The 17083-nt window shown below is 39.7% G+C and overlaps 1 protein-coding gene across 1 annotated transcript in view; it reads left to right on the top strand.

The window, feature by feature from the left end:
- The first annotated feature begins 364 nt into the window (after positions 1-364).
- The window catches only part of LOC150087207 (tetratricopeptide repeat protein 39B-like), a 349901-nt gene continuing 333182 nt past the window's right edge, over positions 365-17083 (top strand). Inside the window, exon 1 of the mRNA XM_090371071.1 lies at positions 365-434. Within this exon, the coding sequence (XP_090227197.1) occupies positions 402-434 (33 nt within the window). The 5' untranslated portion in view covers positions 365-401. The remainder of the gene's footprint in view (positions 435-17083) is intronic.

The raw sequence follows: 17083 nt of genomic DNA, 5'->3' as shown, positions 1-17083 counted from the left end.
CGTGTGGGACTTAGAATATATATATATATATATATATGTGTTTTTTTGTTTTTTTTTTGCAGTGCGCATCACTGTTCCGATGCAGTGCCGCATCGGAACAGCGTTTCGGTTGAGAAGTTTTTTTATATATATTTATTGCCAAATATGAGCCTCCTGGTTGTTATTATTTTTAATTACAAGCAAGGTTTTGATTATGACCTAAGTTCGTTTGTAATATTCCCTTTAACCACAAAATGTGTCACTATTTTCTTTTCTGAAATATAACCGGTTTGCCTGATCTCGTCGCGCTTCTCGTTACTGCGTGAGGAAACGTTCGGGCACGAGATGTCGCTTTGGTATCTACAGGGTGCGAGGTGGCCAAGTACCACATTTCAGTAGTGATTCTTTAAAGAAAAGGAAGCATGGCTTTGGATGGTGTTGATTGTGAGCGTGATGTAAGTAAGAAAAACCCTGTTTACACATGTGAACGAGGGTGAAATCCTACTTATTTATTTATTATAAGAGTATCCCAGTATTATCTTTTGTCAGTATTTTAACTCTTTTTTTTTTATTTTTTATAACCATTATATTTTATTTCGGTTACTGTTTTAGCAGGTAGTTGAAAGTCATTTTAATTTTTTTAAACATACATCTCACTTTATTCAAGTGTATTTTTAAAAGGTCGAAAAGTACACATTTTTAGTGTTATTCATTCGCAGCATTTTGAATACCCATATTTAAATGTGACAGAATATGCAATACTTGTTTATGTTTTAATTAATTTAGCCAAAGTAAATTTTAATTGATTATATTCTGAATACATACGTCTTGGTCTTGTTATTTGCAAATAAGAATACTAAATGTGCAATGTAAACATGGCCTTATTTTAAATCAGATTCTGTTGCCTAGGTGAGAATATTTATTTATGCATTTCCAGACTAGTAAAAACTTACTTTTTCTCTCGAGACCTCAGTAACAGAAATAGCGCTAGTCTTTAAACTAGCTAGCTTAAAGTCTGATGGTTCAAGAAAGTTCAACGCACTACTCCATTTCTTGAAATGAAACTAAACGCTAAATTTTTTGCATTTTGAGTCATAGTTGAAGCTTGATGTTTTGGTATATTTAATTTGTTATGTTTTGTTTAGTTTTATTCATTAGGGCAGTAGTTCTTAAACCTCTTTTCACGGGATCTCTAAAGTTTAACAAAATTGTTTCCATGATATAAATTTTCTTTTCAAATAAAAGAAAATTCTGGCATAGTTGGTGGACTATTCCCTCTCTCCAACTTCCCTACTCTTTGAGGCAACACTTTTATGGACTCCGCCAGTCATAAAAGTGCGTTGTCTGACTAGTGTATTTAAATATTTTTGTTTTTGGAATAGCCAGGTGCACCGTTCCATAAAGTCACACGCATCGTAATGTCATGTATACACTTGATTATTAAAAATGATGACTGAAGATAGTTTATTAACAAGTGTTCCTTTTCGAACCCTTGGAAATAGCCTCCACACGCAATCACGTACATTTCAATGATTTGGTTTCAGATGAAGGAAGTTGTGGACAGAATTTTAATGACACTGATTGATTGATAGGTTTAATTCGTAGTTAGTTCACGGAAAGAAATGCTAGCCTAATTGAGAGAATATTAATAACGTATTAGAACACGATGCTGATTTTTCAGTTAGATGCGTTGAAGATTGACTCTCATTAAAGATTCAAGGAGAATGTGAATCGTCACATTTCAGATGAGGCCTCATTTGAAAAGAGATATCGAGCTTCTTGAGAGGGTGCAAATATAAGCAGCTTGTATGGTGAGATCGGCAAAAAGGCGACCGTTCGAGGAAAGCCTTCGATTTATGTGGGCTGCAGAGCTTTAGCAACCTTAGAGAGGACCTGATCGACGTTTATAAGCTTTGAGAGGGGGTTAATAAAATGAATGAATGCTGGATTTTCACTGTTGTAAAGAATTCCAGAACTAGGGGCCACAAATTCAAATTACAGGGGAAGAGATTTAGATTAGATTGTAGAAAGTTTTCTTTCAGCCAGCGAATCGTTGACTACTAGAACAAGTTGCCTCTGCAGGTAGTTGAGGCTGATAATTTGAATAAGTTCAGATGTAAGATAGATCGTTATTTATGTGAGGGAAGCGCTTAATTTTGGTATTTTCTTATCTGCTTATCCTTTTTTATTTATTTTATTTTGCATTATTTATTTATATTTTTTATTATTATTGTTGTTATATTATTTCTCTCCGGTGTGGGGTTCCACACCGTGACAGGTACTTGTATCAAGTGCACAGGGTAGTTATGTCTGGTGTTACTATTGGTCGAAGAACTCAGACTATCCTACACGTGTTTAGGATTGCGAATTTTTGGAGTTCCTTAAAGTGTTTTCTGGTAGACCTACTGCAGCTGTGGTGATAGGTTGGTAGACTGCTGCTGTGTTTCTCTGTAAGTAATCCTTCAGGTTAGCTATCGTTGCTCGATGAAGTTAGCTTCTGTTGCTCGATGAGGTCCTATCAGGCCCCTTCCTCCTTTCCCCCCAAAAAAAAAACCAAACTAAAACCTCCTTTCCGAGCTGTTGTGAGTCTCTCCACAGCTGACTTCGGCTGGTGTTGGCGGCCCTTGGTTATCATTGTCCTTGTCTTTCTCATGGTACCCTCCAGCTCGATGTAGTCCAATCTACGATCCCGAAGAAGTATGTTAGCACCGAGACTGCATAGGTGTTTATGGCTTTAATTGTGTTCTCTCCTTTCAACTTTCGATTTTAGCAGACTGCTGAGTCTCTGGTATTTTTCGGTCAAGCAGGCCTTTTATCTTCTTGCGTTCTAACTGCTGACCCTGCATCATTCCCAGGTATTTTTTAGGTCTCTCCCCATGACATGGGGAGAGACCTAAACCAGTCTGCAGCTGGTAGTGGTAGTTTCGGCCGACTAATTTCCCCTGATGCAATCAGTGGGTCTTGCATTTGTCTTGACCAAGTTCCATCCTGATATTATTGCTGAATTCTTCGGTGATCTGGAGTTGCTTCTCGGTTGCCGCGTAGAGCTTGATGTCATCCATGTACATCAGTTGGAAGAGGGTGAACAGGTTTTTCATTCCTTTTTTGAGGTTATATCCATAACCCTGAAAGATTCTTCTGATGGGTATCGGTCTGGTTGTGATGTTCTCAAGCTATAGTTGCTTCCAGGAAGTTTTTCACTGTCGGATTGACTAATTATTATTTTATTTATCTATTTTTTTTTTTTTTTTTTTGTCCGGGGCTACATATTATTTCATGGAAAATAATATGTAGATCATTAATTTGCCAAACTTATCTTTTTAATCAAAACTGTTCTTTGCTAGTAGAGATGTTTAGATTTTTGGATATGCTGCTTAAAAAACTTTAAAACCTTGAATCATCAAATGGCTAATGCGATAGGTGAATAACCACAACAGAAATTGGTTGTCTCAATGTTCATCATCATCCGCCGAGAATAAATAACGTTAGTCTTGTCTACTGGCGAAGCATTTCTTAGTCGAGGTAGTGCAATATTACGGCAACTCGTTGTGAAGGCATTCACAATATGTGAATGCCTACACACACACGTGTGTGTATGAACGGACATAATGGATACAGCGTAACAGTCTTGCCAATGTCTGTATTAATAATACAATGGCATCATCAGAGGAGGTGAACTAGTATTCATCACGCATTCTCAGTACTGATGGCTGAATAGAATGATTGTAATCGATTGTATGCTAATTAGCCATTATGAAATCGATAAGAAAACTGAAGAATGAAAAAAAAGACCAACAGTGGAGTGATTTGATTCTATTTATGTTATGTTATGGCCGTCTTTCCTGTTTCATCCAACTAGCACTGAAAGCGTCTTCCCCATGTGGGATCGAGCACACGAAGATTTGGAGATCCTTCAAAAGACAAACTGCGTCACTATCATTTGTTTTTGCAAAACGTTTTGCACGAAAGTGATGATATAAAATGCTCGTAGTTTTGTAATTTTCCATTAACTAAGGTAGAAAAATATCCCTGTTTCATTAGCGATATCCTGTAGATTGACGAGGTTACTTTCACTCGAGATGGCTTCACTAACAGGCAAAATTCTCGCTATTGGTCTCCTATCCATCAAACCAAAACTGTTGCAGAATTACTCGTCATCAGGTGATATGGTCAGTTTTGTGTAGCGTATGAAGTTGTCGGTCCAGTTTTAAGTGACATCACGCCAACTTGGTCGAAATATTATGAATTACTTCGCATTATTGTATCTGGCTGATTAGAAGTTCCGTAAACTTCGAAACCCATCAACATCTTTGGTTCCAGCACGATGGTGCCTCACTGCACAAAATTGTAGCAGTACAACAGTGTGTCGGATTTGGAGGTGATGTGTGAGACACATCGCCTCCAAAAATCCATATAGGAGGTGATGCGTCTTCCTAAGTTACAAGCCACTATTGTGGCAGAGGGTGATACATCGAATTTATGAATAATATTCAAAGCTCATGCCGGCCTTTTTCGCTGACTGTAGGCAGCGTAGTTTCGCTGCCTACAGTCTCTTCTCTAAGCAATGTAAAATATTAAGTTATTTGTGTGGTGTGTATTTGCTGTAAGATCAAAATTATTTGAATCTGCCATTGTTGCAATTAATTACATTGTTACATTTTATTTGTGGAAATAACAGCAGTAGCCATACAATCTTGTTCAATTCAACGTTACTGATAACAAACGGCCAAAAACGCAAAATTAGGCACCAGAGTATCTATTCCGTTTTATTTACAAGGTGATGTGTAATAGAGCCACAGAAAAGGTTCGACAGGCAAAGGCAGTTTATGAGAAATCACTAGCAAACAGAGCAAAGAGGGGGGGATAAAGAATTCTTCACATATATAAATGCCAAGAAGAGCAGGACAAACCAGATCGGACCTTTACGTAAGGGAAAGGGGATAGTAATAAATACACCAGCTGCCGTTGCAGATGAACTCAACAGTTATTTTGCATCGATATTTACAAATGAAAAGCCTTTTGTGGCAATGGGAAATTGTGGGAGCGAAGTTAAAAAATATGTAATTAATGATATTGAAATTTCGCAAGATTATTTAATGAAAAAACTTTCAAGCCTACAGACTAGTAAGGCTCCTGGAGTTGATGGAATATACCCTATAATCTTGAGAGAGGCGGCATGCGAGTGCATTGAACCATTGAGGCTAATTATGCGAGCATCACTAGACTCTGGGGAGATTCCCTTGGATTGGAAAAGTGCAAATGTATCTCCCATACATAAGGGTGGCTCTAAAAGTGAAGTGGGAAATTATCGACCTGTCAGTCTGACTTCAGTAGTAGGGAAAATCATGGAGGCATTGATCAAGGGTGGAATTCAGGATCATTTGGATCGAATTGAAATTCTCAAGGATACTCAGCATGGTTTTGTAAAGGGAAAATCATGTTTAACAAATCTGGTTCTCTATTTCGAAAAGATCACTCACGAGCTGGATTTAGGGAATAATTTCGACATTGTTTATTTAGATTTCAGCAAAGCTTTTGACTCAGTCCCACATGAGCGGTTGCTTTATAAGCTGGAACAAGTTGGAATCACTGGGAAAATCCTTAGATGGATAGAAGGATGGCTTCAGGGCAGGAGGCAGAGGATTGTGATAAATGGCTATTCCTCAGATTGGGTTGATGTAAGAAGTGGGGTTCCCCAAGGATCAGTATTAGGACCACTGTTGTTTTTAATTTTCATAAACGACATTGATGAAGGGATAGAGGGCGTGATGTCTAAATTTGCAGATGATGTTAAAATTGGTAGAATAGTTAATGATCACTGTCAAGCTGAGCTTCTTCAGAGAGACCTCGATAGACTTCAAGAATGGTCAGAAAAATGGCAGCTGTGCTTTAATCCAACAAAGTGTAAGGTATTACACCTGGGAAACAGTAATCCCAAAAAAACTTATTCACTTGGTGGAGTTCAACTAAACCCAGTACTGGAGGAAAGGGACTTGGGTGTTACGATACGGTCAGACATGAAATTCTCTGAGCATTGTAAACAGGTTGCAAGGAAGGCCCATGGTGTCCTATCGATGATCTATCGAACTTTTGCATGTAGAGATAGGGACGTGATAATCCCATTATATAAGGCCTATGTTAGACCACACTTGGAATACTGTGTTCAAGTATGGAGACCGCACCTAAAGAAAGACATCGAGCTTCTTGAAAGGGTGCAAAGAAGGGTAACTCGCCTGGTGAGATCGGCAAAAGGGCGTCCTTATGAAGAAAGACTTCGAATATGTGGGTTGCAGAGTTTGGAAACTAGACACCTTAGAGGAGATTTGATTGAGGTGTTTAAGGCTCTGAGAGGCATCAGTAAAATGAATGAGGACAAAATTTTCAAGATTATAAATGATGCTAGAACTAGGGGACATAAATTCAAGTTACGCGGGGAAATGTTTAGATTGGACTGCAGGAAGTTTTATTTTAGCCAGCGAGTTATAAATTACTGGAATAAGTTGCCTTCATGGGTGGTAGAGGCCGACAGTTTGGGGAAATTCAAAGGTCATCTGGATAGTACTTTCGGGTAAGGGAAGCGCATAGGATGATAGGATTAATTTCCTTTTTATTTAATTTTTAATTTCATTTTATTATTTTTATTTATTTATTAATTATTATTATTTATTTATTTAATTTTTGTTTTTATCATTGTTTTGTTCGGATTTTTTTTTTTTTTTTTTTTTGGCTGGTGCAGCATAAGCCATAGGCTTTCTTGCACCATACGGCCGTTACTAATACTAATACTAAAATACTAATACTAATTTATTATTATTTTTTATTTCCTGATAATGAATTTATTATTGCGCATCCCCCCCCCCCCCAATAAATTTATATTTTATGAAATTGCTGCTTTCCACTACAGATTTTATGTATATACAGGGTGTCTCAAAAATATTGGTACAAACGTTTAGGGGAGGTAGGTAACATCTCAAGGAATGTGAATCGCATAGGAACCCATAACCGGAAACGTCACGGGAAAGTAGTAGCAGAGGCACAAAACAGTAATTAGTGGCAAACATTTATTTGACATAATATTAACAATGGAGTACGAGATGGATGCATTTCATGATGTTACAACAGATGCTCGAAGGTTCCACCATGAGACGCGATGCATGCGTGACACCGACGCAGCATGGATTGGCGGACAGGGTCGAATACACCTGGAGTTTCTTTGACAGTAGCAGTAGCGCAGACGAGTCTCGCCACGAGATCCATTTATGTCTCCACAGGCGATTCATACACGATAGATTTGAGGGCCCCACAGAAAGAAATCAAGGTTCGATAAATCAGGTAAGCGTAGGGGCCAGGCAACGGGTCCACCACGGCCAATCCATCGACGCCCAAAACGCCTGTTCAAATGGTCACGAACACACCTTCCATAATGGGCAGGCGCCCCATCATGTTGAAACCAAATGTTGTGTCTTGCATGTGCTGGAACATCGTCACGTAACCCTGGTAGAACTTGTTCAAGAAAGATTCGGAGTTCATGCGGGATGGTAACAGGTATGGGCCAACTAACTAGTCACCGACCATACCTGCTCACACATTTATTGCGAAGCGATGTTGTGCCGCATTGGGGCACACACCGTGTGGGTTGTCGTGAGCCCACACATGAGCATTGTGCTGATTGAATAAGCCTTCCCAAGTGAAATAAGCCTCATCCGTGACCAAAACATAGACTGGAAAAATTCAAGTCTTAAAACACTTTCTTGGAGAAACCACTGCGCAAAAGCCACACGTGCAGGATGATATCGGGGGAGCAGTAACTGAACCCTTTGGAGATGAAAGGGCTGTAAGGAATCGTCGTGCCAGACACGCTGTACACTGCAACGAGACACTCCTAAGGCAGAGGCAACGGCAAGTGTGCTGGTAGTAGGATTATTCTGGACGGCATTCAACACACTTTCTTTCATGGCTGGAGTTCGCGTCGAACATGATCTGCCCGCACTACTCCTGTTACCTCTAAATGACCCATAATCGCACAAATTTTGATGCACACGCGCAAACAAACGGTGATCCGGTACATGTCTGTCTGGGAAGCGTTCTCCGTAAATTCGTTGAGCGGTTCGTCCATTGCCCTCTGCTAACCCATACACTAGGTGCATGTCTGCCAGCTCACAGTTCGTATATCGATGCATGCTCTTCGTGCGGCGACTACTGCTTGAATGAGTAAACCAGAAATTTTCCCTCTTGCGAACTGATGAACAGCGCCGTCTACCGACTTGCGATGACGTTTCCGGTTATGGGTTCCTATGCGATTCACATTCCTTTAGACGTTACCTACTTCCCCTAAACGTTTGTACCAATATTTTTGAGACACCCTGTATAATTCTTTGAAATGTTATTTCTGTCATTATTTGCAAGAGGAGACGCGACACAACTGTTCACGTACAGCTGGTTACCCCCGTAGCCTAGTGGTCAGGCGCGCGGGTGCATAAGTACACGTGCCTTGAGTGACCGGGGTTCAAGCCCGTGACTACCGAATACGGTGCTGTTTCTTGTAATCTGTCTATCTTGTGAACTCCTCTGACCGTTTGGTCGTCCCGGAGTATAAAACAGAAAATTTAATTTAGTTGTTCGACACAGCTAAACGTGCCATTGGGGAGCGACCATCAGATACAATCGTTGTTTTTTGCTTCATATAAAATTCGTTTACGTTCATTTCCGAAATACACCGATGATGTTTTTAGAAACAACTTTGACATTGAAAAAAAAAAGCAGTTAATTGGGCAAAATTTAAATTTAAAAATCGCAAATCCAAACGGTAATACTTAGTTTAATTTAAACATCAGATTCAACAATTTCAGCAGAAATATAACAAAAAGGTCCAGATGACAAATATCCTAAACCTAAAAATAAGCGAGATAGGCCCTGGTGTTTTTAATTGAAACACCCTGTACATAAACATTTTGTAGAAAGACTTGTCACTGAAAGCATTTATATTTTAGGCACCATTGCCGACCCGATATTTGGGTAGACCAGAAAATCTTTTATTTCACTGATAACCACAAATATATGCACGAAACAAAATTTATTTATTTTTTGACTTTTGCTTTTAGGAAGTCTTGTTTTTTTTTTTTTTTTTTTTCACTTTCAAAATCGGATATTTCATGGCCGCATTACAATAAAGCTACCAGGTTAGGGTTAGAGAAAATGTGGTTATTTTAAGTCTTTGCCAAACTTTGACAAAGACACTCTGAAATAGATGTTAATGTAGGATAGAAACTCTTCTTTAAATCACGATCCAAGTAGAAATTCGCCCAATAATTATTTTTATTATGCAGATGATCGCTATCTGTCAAGCATCATTGTCAGTTGTTTTATTCTGAGGGGCTTTGTTTGGCTAGAGCTGTTGTTCAATGTTAGGAGGGTAGGGCGATCTGTTTTTTTTTTTTTTTTTTTTTGGGAGGGGCAAACTTGAGTAAAGATGCCTGAGATTGATGCGAGAGAGAGAATAAAAGTTAAATTAGAACTATGAAATCGGAGATATCGAAATGTATCTGATGGAATTCTATCAGATTTTTTGTGGTAGATTAAATTAGGACACCATGGGTTTTCCTGGCTGCCTGTTTATAATGTCAGAGTACTAGTATCTCTTTATAATACTTATCAATCGCAGGCATTGTTGGCTGTTCGACTTAATATTATTATAAGACTCCTTTATATTGAGTTAGAAGTGACGTATTCCTCTACTTCCATGAATTGTAATATCATTATTGCCGAAACCCGTTGTGTTTTCTCTGGATATGGTCTCTTTCTTTAGAAACTAATAGCTCCTAGGTGGTACATGACAGATAATGTATAAAGGATGACTACAGTTGTTCAGTCCCATCTATCTTAATTGTGTCATATACTGTTTATGTTAACTTAAAAAAACACTCATGAGCCAAAACATTACGATCACCCGTCTCCACGAGCAGACGCATCTCACTTCACTAGGAGTTTCGTCACCGACCGGCACAGCATATATAGTAATCATGTCAGCATATATAGTAATCAGGTAGGGCCTCTCAGTTCATCAGTAAGAAGCCGGTGGGGAAGAAGGAATTACCTGATGGAATTTTGAAAGGGGGGGATATTTCTTGTGGCGCTAGGAAGGCGAGGGCCAGCATCTCAGTAAACGCAGGCATTGTCGGCTGTTCGAGGGCTGCCGTAATGAAGGTGTGGTGGGAGTGGTTCGAAGATGGACATGTTGACACGAGACCACCACTGGTTAACAGTCAAGGTGATGTTCGAGGACTGCAGATGGCTCACGATTCCTCAGTTAACGACAGACCACAACCAGGTCGCACAGAGATACGTTTCCGATCATGCCATCCAGCGGACGCTCTTGCGGACAGGCCTACGGAGTAGGCAACCTGTTTGTGTGTGATCATGTTGACCGACCGTCATCGACACATTGTAGTGGGAACGAGCATCTTTCGTGGACATTGGACGACTGGAAAAAGAGTCGCCTTGTCTGATAAATCAAGGTGATGTTCTACTTACATCATGCAGATGAGCAGTGTTTATTTGATTTTGAGTAGGTGAATCGTTGCAACCAGGCTGCACGGTTGGACGACAACAGGTCGGCGACGGTGGTACAATGGTTTGAGGGATGTTTACATGGACATCACTGGGTCCCTTCAACCCCATTAAACACACCCTCACGGGCAGATCCTACCTCGGCATTGTATGCGGAGATGGGGAAAAAACCCCTGGTGCCGTTTGACACAAAATACACTTTACAGTATCTCGGCATTGTGCGCAGTTTTGTGGGCAACCGCAGAGACTGAATGACAATTACAGAATACTAAGATACAAATACCTCGGCATTGTTTCGGATCAAGTTTTTCCCTACACAGTAACCATGTATCCATATGGCATCAGGCTCCTTCAACAAGACAACGCCCGTGTCCCTAATGCCCGCATTGTGCAGAAATGGTTCGAGGATCGTATCCAGTCATTTCGAGTTCTCCCCTGGTAGCCAAATACCCCAGACATCTCATTTGTGGGATGCGGCTGAACGAATCATTCGTTAGTCCACGCCAGTTTTTTGCTCCATTGCCGGACATTCTGCTGTCCAGCTGGTTCAGGATACCTGTGGACACCTTCCGCATTTCGTGGAGTCGATGCCACGCTGTATGCAAGCGGTTACCGCGGCGAAAGACGACTCCACACGCTATTAGGTAGGTGGTCATAATGTTTTGGCTCATGAGTGCATATATACAATCATTAACCCTATTTATCAGAATCGCGGGTTTGAACCACGATCAACTCAGTTGCATATGCGACTGTACTCCCGTGTTTACTAGGCTACATTTCTATGGCTTCTCGTCGCGAGAGAGAGAGAGAGAGAGAGAGAGAGAGAGAGAGAGAGAGAGAGAGAGAGAGATTTCGACGTTAGGAACAGATATCAATCGTTGGTATTTTGTAACTCTTGTTCAGAGTTACAAAATACCAACGATTATACAGACCAACGAAGATATGGACGTTAGGAACAGATAGCAATCAACCAAGTTGATTGCTATCTGTTCCTAACGTCTGTATCTTCAAATTGCCGTCGGATCATTCCTGATGTTCCAGTAACCATGAAGTTATCATCCCTGGCATTATATACTTAGTATGATTATCTTACTAGGTATGTGTGTCAAGTAGTCAAAAACATATTAAGCTGCTTTTTTTTTTTTTTTTTTTTTTTTTTTTTTTTTTTGCTACAATGCACTATTTTGCCAGGTCTAATACAATACTGTTTATAATCAGTATTGTTCTCTATCAGTGCAGATCAAACAGAAAATAGAAATTTGGGATATTTTAAGGTTCCCCCTAGATAACACACACACATACACACACAGTCCCATAAGTCTGGAATCATGGGGGGAAATGGCAATACAAGTAATACTTTTATTCACAAAGTTCAGTGTGTCTACCATTTTCCTGATACAGAAATCCAAAGAAATATACAGTCAGGAGTAATGGTTTTGCATGTGTCAGTAATGCGCTGCGGAAAATGTTCAACGCTGGATTTTCTCCGCGTAGACAAACACCTTTAAGTGACTCAGAGAAAAAAAAAAACTGGTGGTGGTGCGAGATCCGGGCATCTCGTTGGCCATTCCACAGGCCTTCGACGTCCTATCCAATTACCAAGAAACGGTTGGTACAACCATGTCGGAAAATCTTCATCCTCATTCAAGACACTGGGAATGCTTCCTTGTTGGACATACGTAAATAGGCGTCTGCCCTCAAGTAACATTGAATAAAGAAGGGGCCTGTGATGTGGTCTTTCCAAATGCACACCATACGATTACACGAGTAACACCTTGTTTCCTCGAATGAGTGTTTGTTTCCATAAAAAAAAAAATAATAAAAGAGCAGTCTCATCACTACACAGAACTGTGGAAGGGAAATTTGCATTTTGAGCATATTGTGCTCTAGCCCATTCACAAAATTCCTTCTGCCGGTTTGGATTGTCTTCGCTTAATTTCTGCAAGATATGAAGGTTGTATGGATGTGGGCCATAAGGATGCGGTAAATGCTACTTTTCGACTCTTTTTCTCAGGGGACATTCTTCGAAGAGGTTTTTTGGGACTTTTGCATAAATGAGTGAGGATGGCAGGTTGTGTCATCGTTGGTGGGTCTTCTCGAAGGTCCATTGCCTTGCAACAAAAAAGTTTGCTAAAAAAAACTTATTGGCGCTCGCGGGCCAATAACACTCTGGATGCAGTGTGTTAAATTTTGCGGTGATCTCTCTCTCTGGCTCCGATTTCCTACTAGAAGAATTATCTGGACTCGTTCTTCCTTACTCAAAGACATCTTTGGCTGTGAAGATGAAAACATATGAATTAATTAATTTTTCCATATGATTCCAGGCTTATGGGACATCCTGTATATATACATACACGTCTAATATCTTCGCCCTGTCCGCCCTCAACAACTCGACTCTTAGTACATGTATATGGATTTTTCATGAAATTTTATATTTGAGCTTTTTAAAAATATTTGCCGAGTTATTCTAAATTTCAATATGTATGTATATAATATTGATAAAAATAATAGGATATAATCACATTACTGAACGACAAGCAAGCAAGAAAAAGTATTAAATTATTAAACTGGGTTATGGATCCGGGGCACTACTAGTTATAGTGTAGAAATACCCGGCAACCATAAAGATATATAGACAAATGTTTATTTTCAGTGTAGTGGGTAGGGTGCTGACCTGTAAAGTGTAATTACCATGAAAAAAATTGAGAATGCCAGCAAGGTAAAGACGGATAACCTGAAATTAAATTAGATTAACATGATAATGACGATGGTACATGAAGCAGTGGGTCCTAGAGCTTTAAGTACTTCACGGGGTCGGCAGCCAAAACCGTAGGAGCCACCGCAATAAGCAGGGTCTCTGTTTCTGTTATGATGTATACGTGCGAAACGTATACATCATAGCCGACCCGACAGAGACCAAAAGGAATAAAATTCAAACATAAATAAAAATATATACGTATAAAATAGAGCTAAAAAGCTAAAATAATGCCAATTAAATCTAGTTAAAGGAAAAATGAATAAACGTTTGAATTCAAAAAGAAGACAAAATACAGTATGAAATTTAAACATAGTAACTTTAGAAAACGGAATAAAGTCAGGTTAATGCCAACTTACTGTGTGTTTAGAATTTTATTTCAGCTTAACTGCTTTTACCTTGTTGGCATTCTCAATTTTTTCCATGGTGCTTACACTTGACAGGTCAGCACCCCTACCCAATACACTGAAAATAAACATTTGTCTATATACACTGTGCTGCCACTTTATTAGGTACACCTACCTAGTAGCGTGTTGAACCTCCTTTAGCCTTCAAAATAGCTTGAATTCGTCTAGTCATGGATTGAACAAGATGCTGAAAACGTTGTGCAGGAATGGAGTACTATGCAGCCATGAGTGTGTCACGCAGTTCCTTGAGATTCGACGGAGGTGTAGGCCTGCAGCAAACACCCTTTGCAGCTCATCCCAATGATGTTAGGATTGAGATCCAGGGACTGAGCAGGCCACTGCAGCAAAGAAAAGTCATTGCCATGTTCCTGGAACCATTCCATAGTGATTCGGGCTTTGTGCACCGGCGCATTATCCTGCTGGAAGTAACCATCTGGCTGAGGATAAAGTCAACACGAACGGATGCACTTGGTCAGCAACGATGTTTAGGTACGATGTGGCATTCAGACGTGAATCTATGTGTATCAATGGACCCAACGTGTGCCAAGAAAACATTCCCCACACCATACACTGCCCCCACCACCTTGCACAGTAGTCATCAGACATGACGGGTCCATGGATTCATGTTGTTTTCTAAAGATTAGTTATTCTTTCTGAGCCTTCCATCAACATGATGCACCAGGAACTTCGACTCGTCAGACCAAGCAACTGTTTTCCAATACTCGATAGTCCTTTGCTGGTGTTGCTGTGCCCACAGGAGGCGTGCTCTCTTGTTCTTCATTGATAACAAAGGTACGCGATGTGGCCGTCGGCTGTTGTAGTCCATTCGCGACAAAGTGCGACTAGTGGTCCATTGCGATATTTTGTTCTGCGCACCAAGGTTGTATTCTGACGTGATGTGCGTCATTGTGGCCCGTCTCTTGCTTGCACAATTCTAGCCATCCTCCTCTGACCTCTCATCAACAAACGATTTTTTTTCCACAGGAGTGCCATTGAGAGGATGTTTTCTGTTCGTTGCACCATTCTCGATACACCCATGAAACTGTGGTGCGTGAAAAGGTCAGGAGAACTGCCATTTCAGAGATGCTTTGTCCAGCACGTCTTGCACCTACTACTATGCCACGTTCGAAGTCCGTTAGATCACCCCTTTCCCCCATTCTTACTACGGTTTGTACGCTTAACTGATACAAGAAATGTTGTTCTGCTGCATTTATATCCACAACTGTGGTCATGTGACTTGCAACGTTGTGGGACAAACCATTTGTATGCACAGCAGGAGTGTACCTAATAAAGTGGCAGCACAGTGTATATATAATCACAGAAAAGTATACGGGAGGAGAGTAATAAATATTATACAGTTAAAAACAATAGCTAAGTTCAGAAAACTATAGTTTTATTAAGTGTATCAAATGCTCCTGAAATGTAATGTACTGGGTACATTAACTAATCTTTAGACCCGGATTGAACTACGGTTCAAATTCTAAAAAAATCAAAGCCATGTTCCAGGGATAAAGTTTCAGTTTCCAGAAGGTTCTTAAGGTTGAAGTTAATCTGTTTTTAAGCCTCTCTATTTGGCATTGTTTTAACGAACAAGATTAAGCGGAACACCTTATATTGAATGGAATACAATAAAATCCCTCGCTTTACAATCTGGAATACTTTAAAATCCGTTTTATATCCATTTTACAAAAAAAAAAAAAAAATCAACATTGTACAATCCGGAAATATTAAGAAATAAATTCGGCACTAATATAAACAATCGCATTTATCTTAAGAATCCATGCGAAAAGGGGTGCTAAAAACATTTCTCTCTTTATAAGATGTTTTTATGGATAATTTATCCTTTTATTTGTTTTTGCTACCAGCAGGATTTGAAATGCATAGATAATGCAACGGTTTCAATTCTCGCCGTAGAAGAAACTGGCCTTTGCAATAAATACCCTTACTTTGCACTACTTTGAAACAGATGGTCTCGCCGAAAGGTTAATTGACCATTTGTTTAAAAATGAGTTCAGTTGTTTGTGCTTAATATAATAATAATAAAAATTGAAACTTTGATTATGAAGACTAATCCCACTCAGTTGATTTAACTTTTCTTCTATCCCTTTTACTTTTTAGATGTAACTGATTCAGTTTTAAATCTTATATCACTCTTTCACTTGTGTTATTTTTATTACTTTATACTTTCGATATACAGTATTTAAATTTAATTCGGAATGAATATAAACAGCATTTGCTGTTTATAATCTTATCTCTGATCTTTATAGGGTGTTCATCAAGACCACTGAGCCATCATCTTCATAACTTTAGACTATCATCATCTGCCATCGTTCTGCTATCCACAGGTCGACGTATGAAGCCTCGCCACCATGCCCTGTCCATGTACCTCTATCTGTCGTTGATTTCACTCCAGTTTCCTTCTGTCTTAATGACATCTGTCTTTATCATATCTTGCCATCTCGTTCTTGGTCTACCCCTTGGTCTTTTGCCCTTAATTTTAAATCAAACATTCTTGTTGGCAAACGATTCTCGTTCATCCTCTTGACATGTCCAGATCATTTCAAACGGGACCTTTCAATCCTATTCTGGAGTTTTTCAACCTGAATTCTCTTCCTAATCACATCATTCCTGATTTTGTCGCGTCTTGTCTTTCCGGCTATGCTCCTCACAAATCTCATTTCTGCTCCCCGAATTCTGCTTTCATCTTTTTTCCTCATAGTCCAAGTTTCAGATGCATACGTCAGAATTGGTACGTAATAGGACTGATATATAGCCTTCTTACACTTCAATAGTATGTTCCAGATCAAATCTCTTGTCTGCCTATAGAAATTTCTGCCCGCTTGTATCCTTCTACTTATTTCTTCGTCTATCACTCCAGTCTTTGTAATGGTGCTTCCTAGATACTTGAAGTTGTTAGCCATTTTTAGATTTTTCCCTTCCATTGTAATGTATCCGTCAAGCTCGCCACTCCTCCTTAGAACCATTACTTTGCTCTTCTCTTGACTGAAAACCAGTCCAAATTCATTGGCCATACTAGCCCATATATCAGCTTGCCGCTGCACTTGTTCCCTGCTCTCTCCCCATATGCAGAGGTCATCTGCAAAGAGCATGACTTTCATCTAGTCCTGTCCAAGTTGTTCCACTACTCTACATCGCATATCATTCATGACAGCTATGAATAGTAGTGGTGACAGGACGCCTCCTTGCCTGAAACCTGATGTTATTTCAAAGCTCTCCGTCAACCCCATCAATGTTCTTACTTTGCTCACTGTATTGGTGCACATATTCTCAATTCTCCACAGATGTTCCTCTATCCCCAAGTTTCTCAAAACCTCCCACAGTTTCTCTCTCTTTACGGCATCAAACCCTTTCTTTA

This window comes from Mastigoproctus giganteus, chromosome 4 (assembly GCF_048544385.1).
Source record: "Mastigoproctus giganteus isolate SK-2022 chromosome 4, ASM4854438v1, whole genome shotgun sequence".
Lineage (NCBI taxonomy): Eukaryota > Metazoa > Arthropoda > Arachnida > Uropygi > Thelyphonidae > Mastigoproctus > Mastigoproctus giganteus.
The sequence above is the reverse complement of the archived record's forward strand: the minus strand, read 5'-3'. Positions and strand labels throughout refer to the sequence as shown.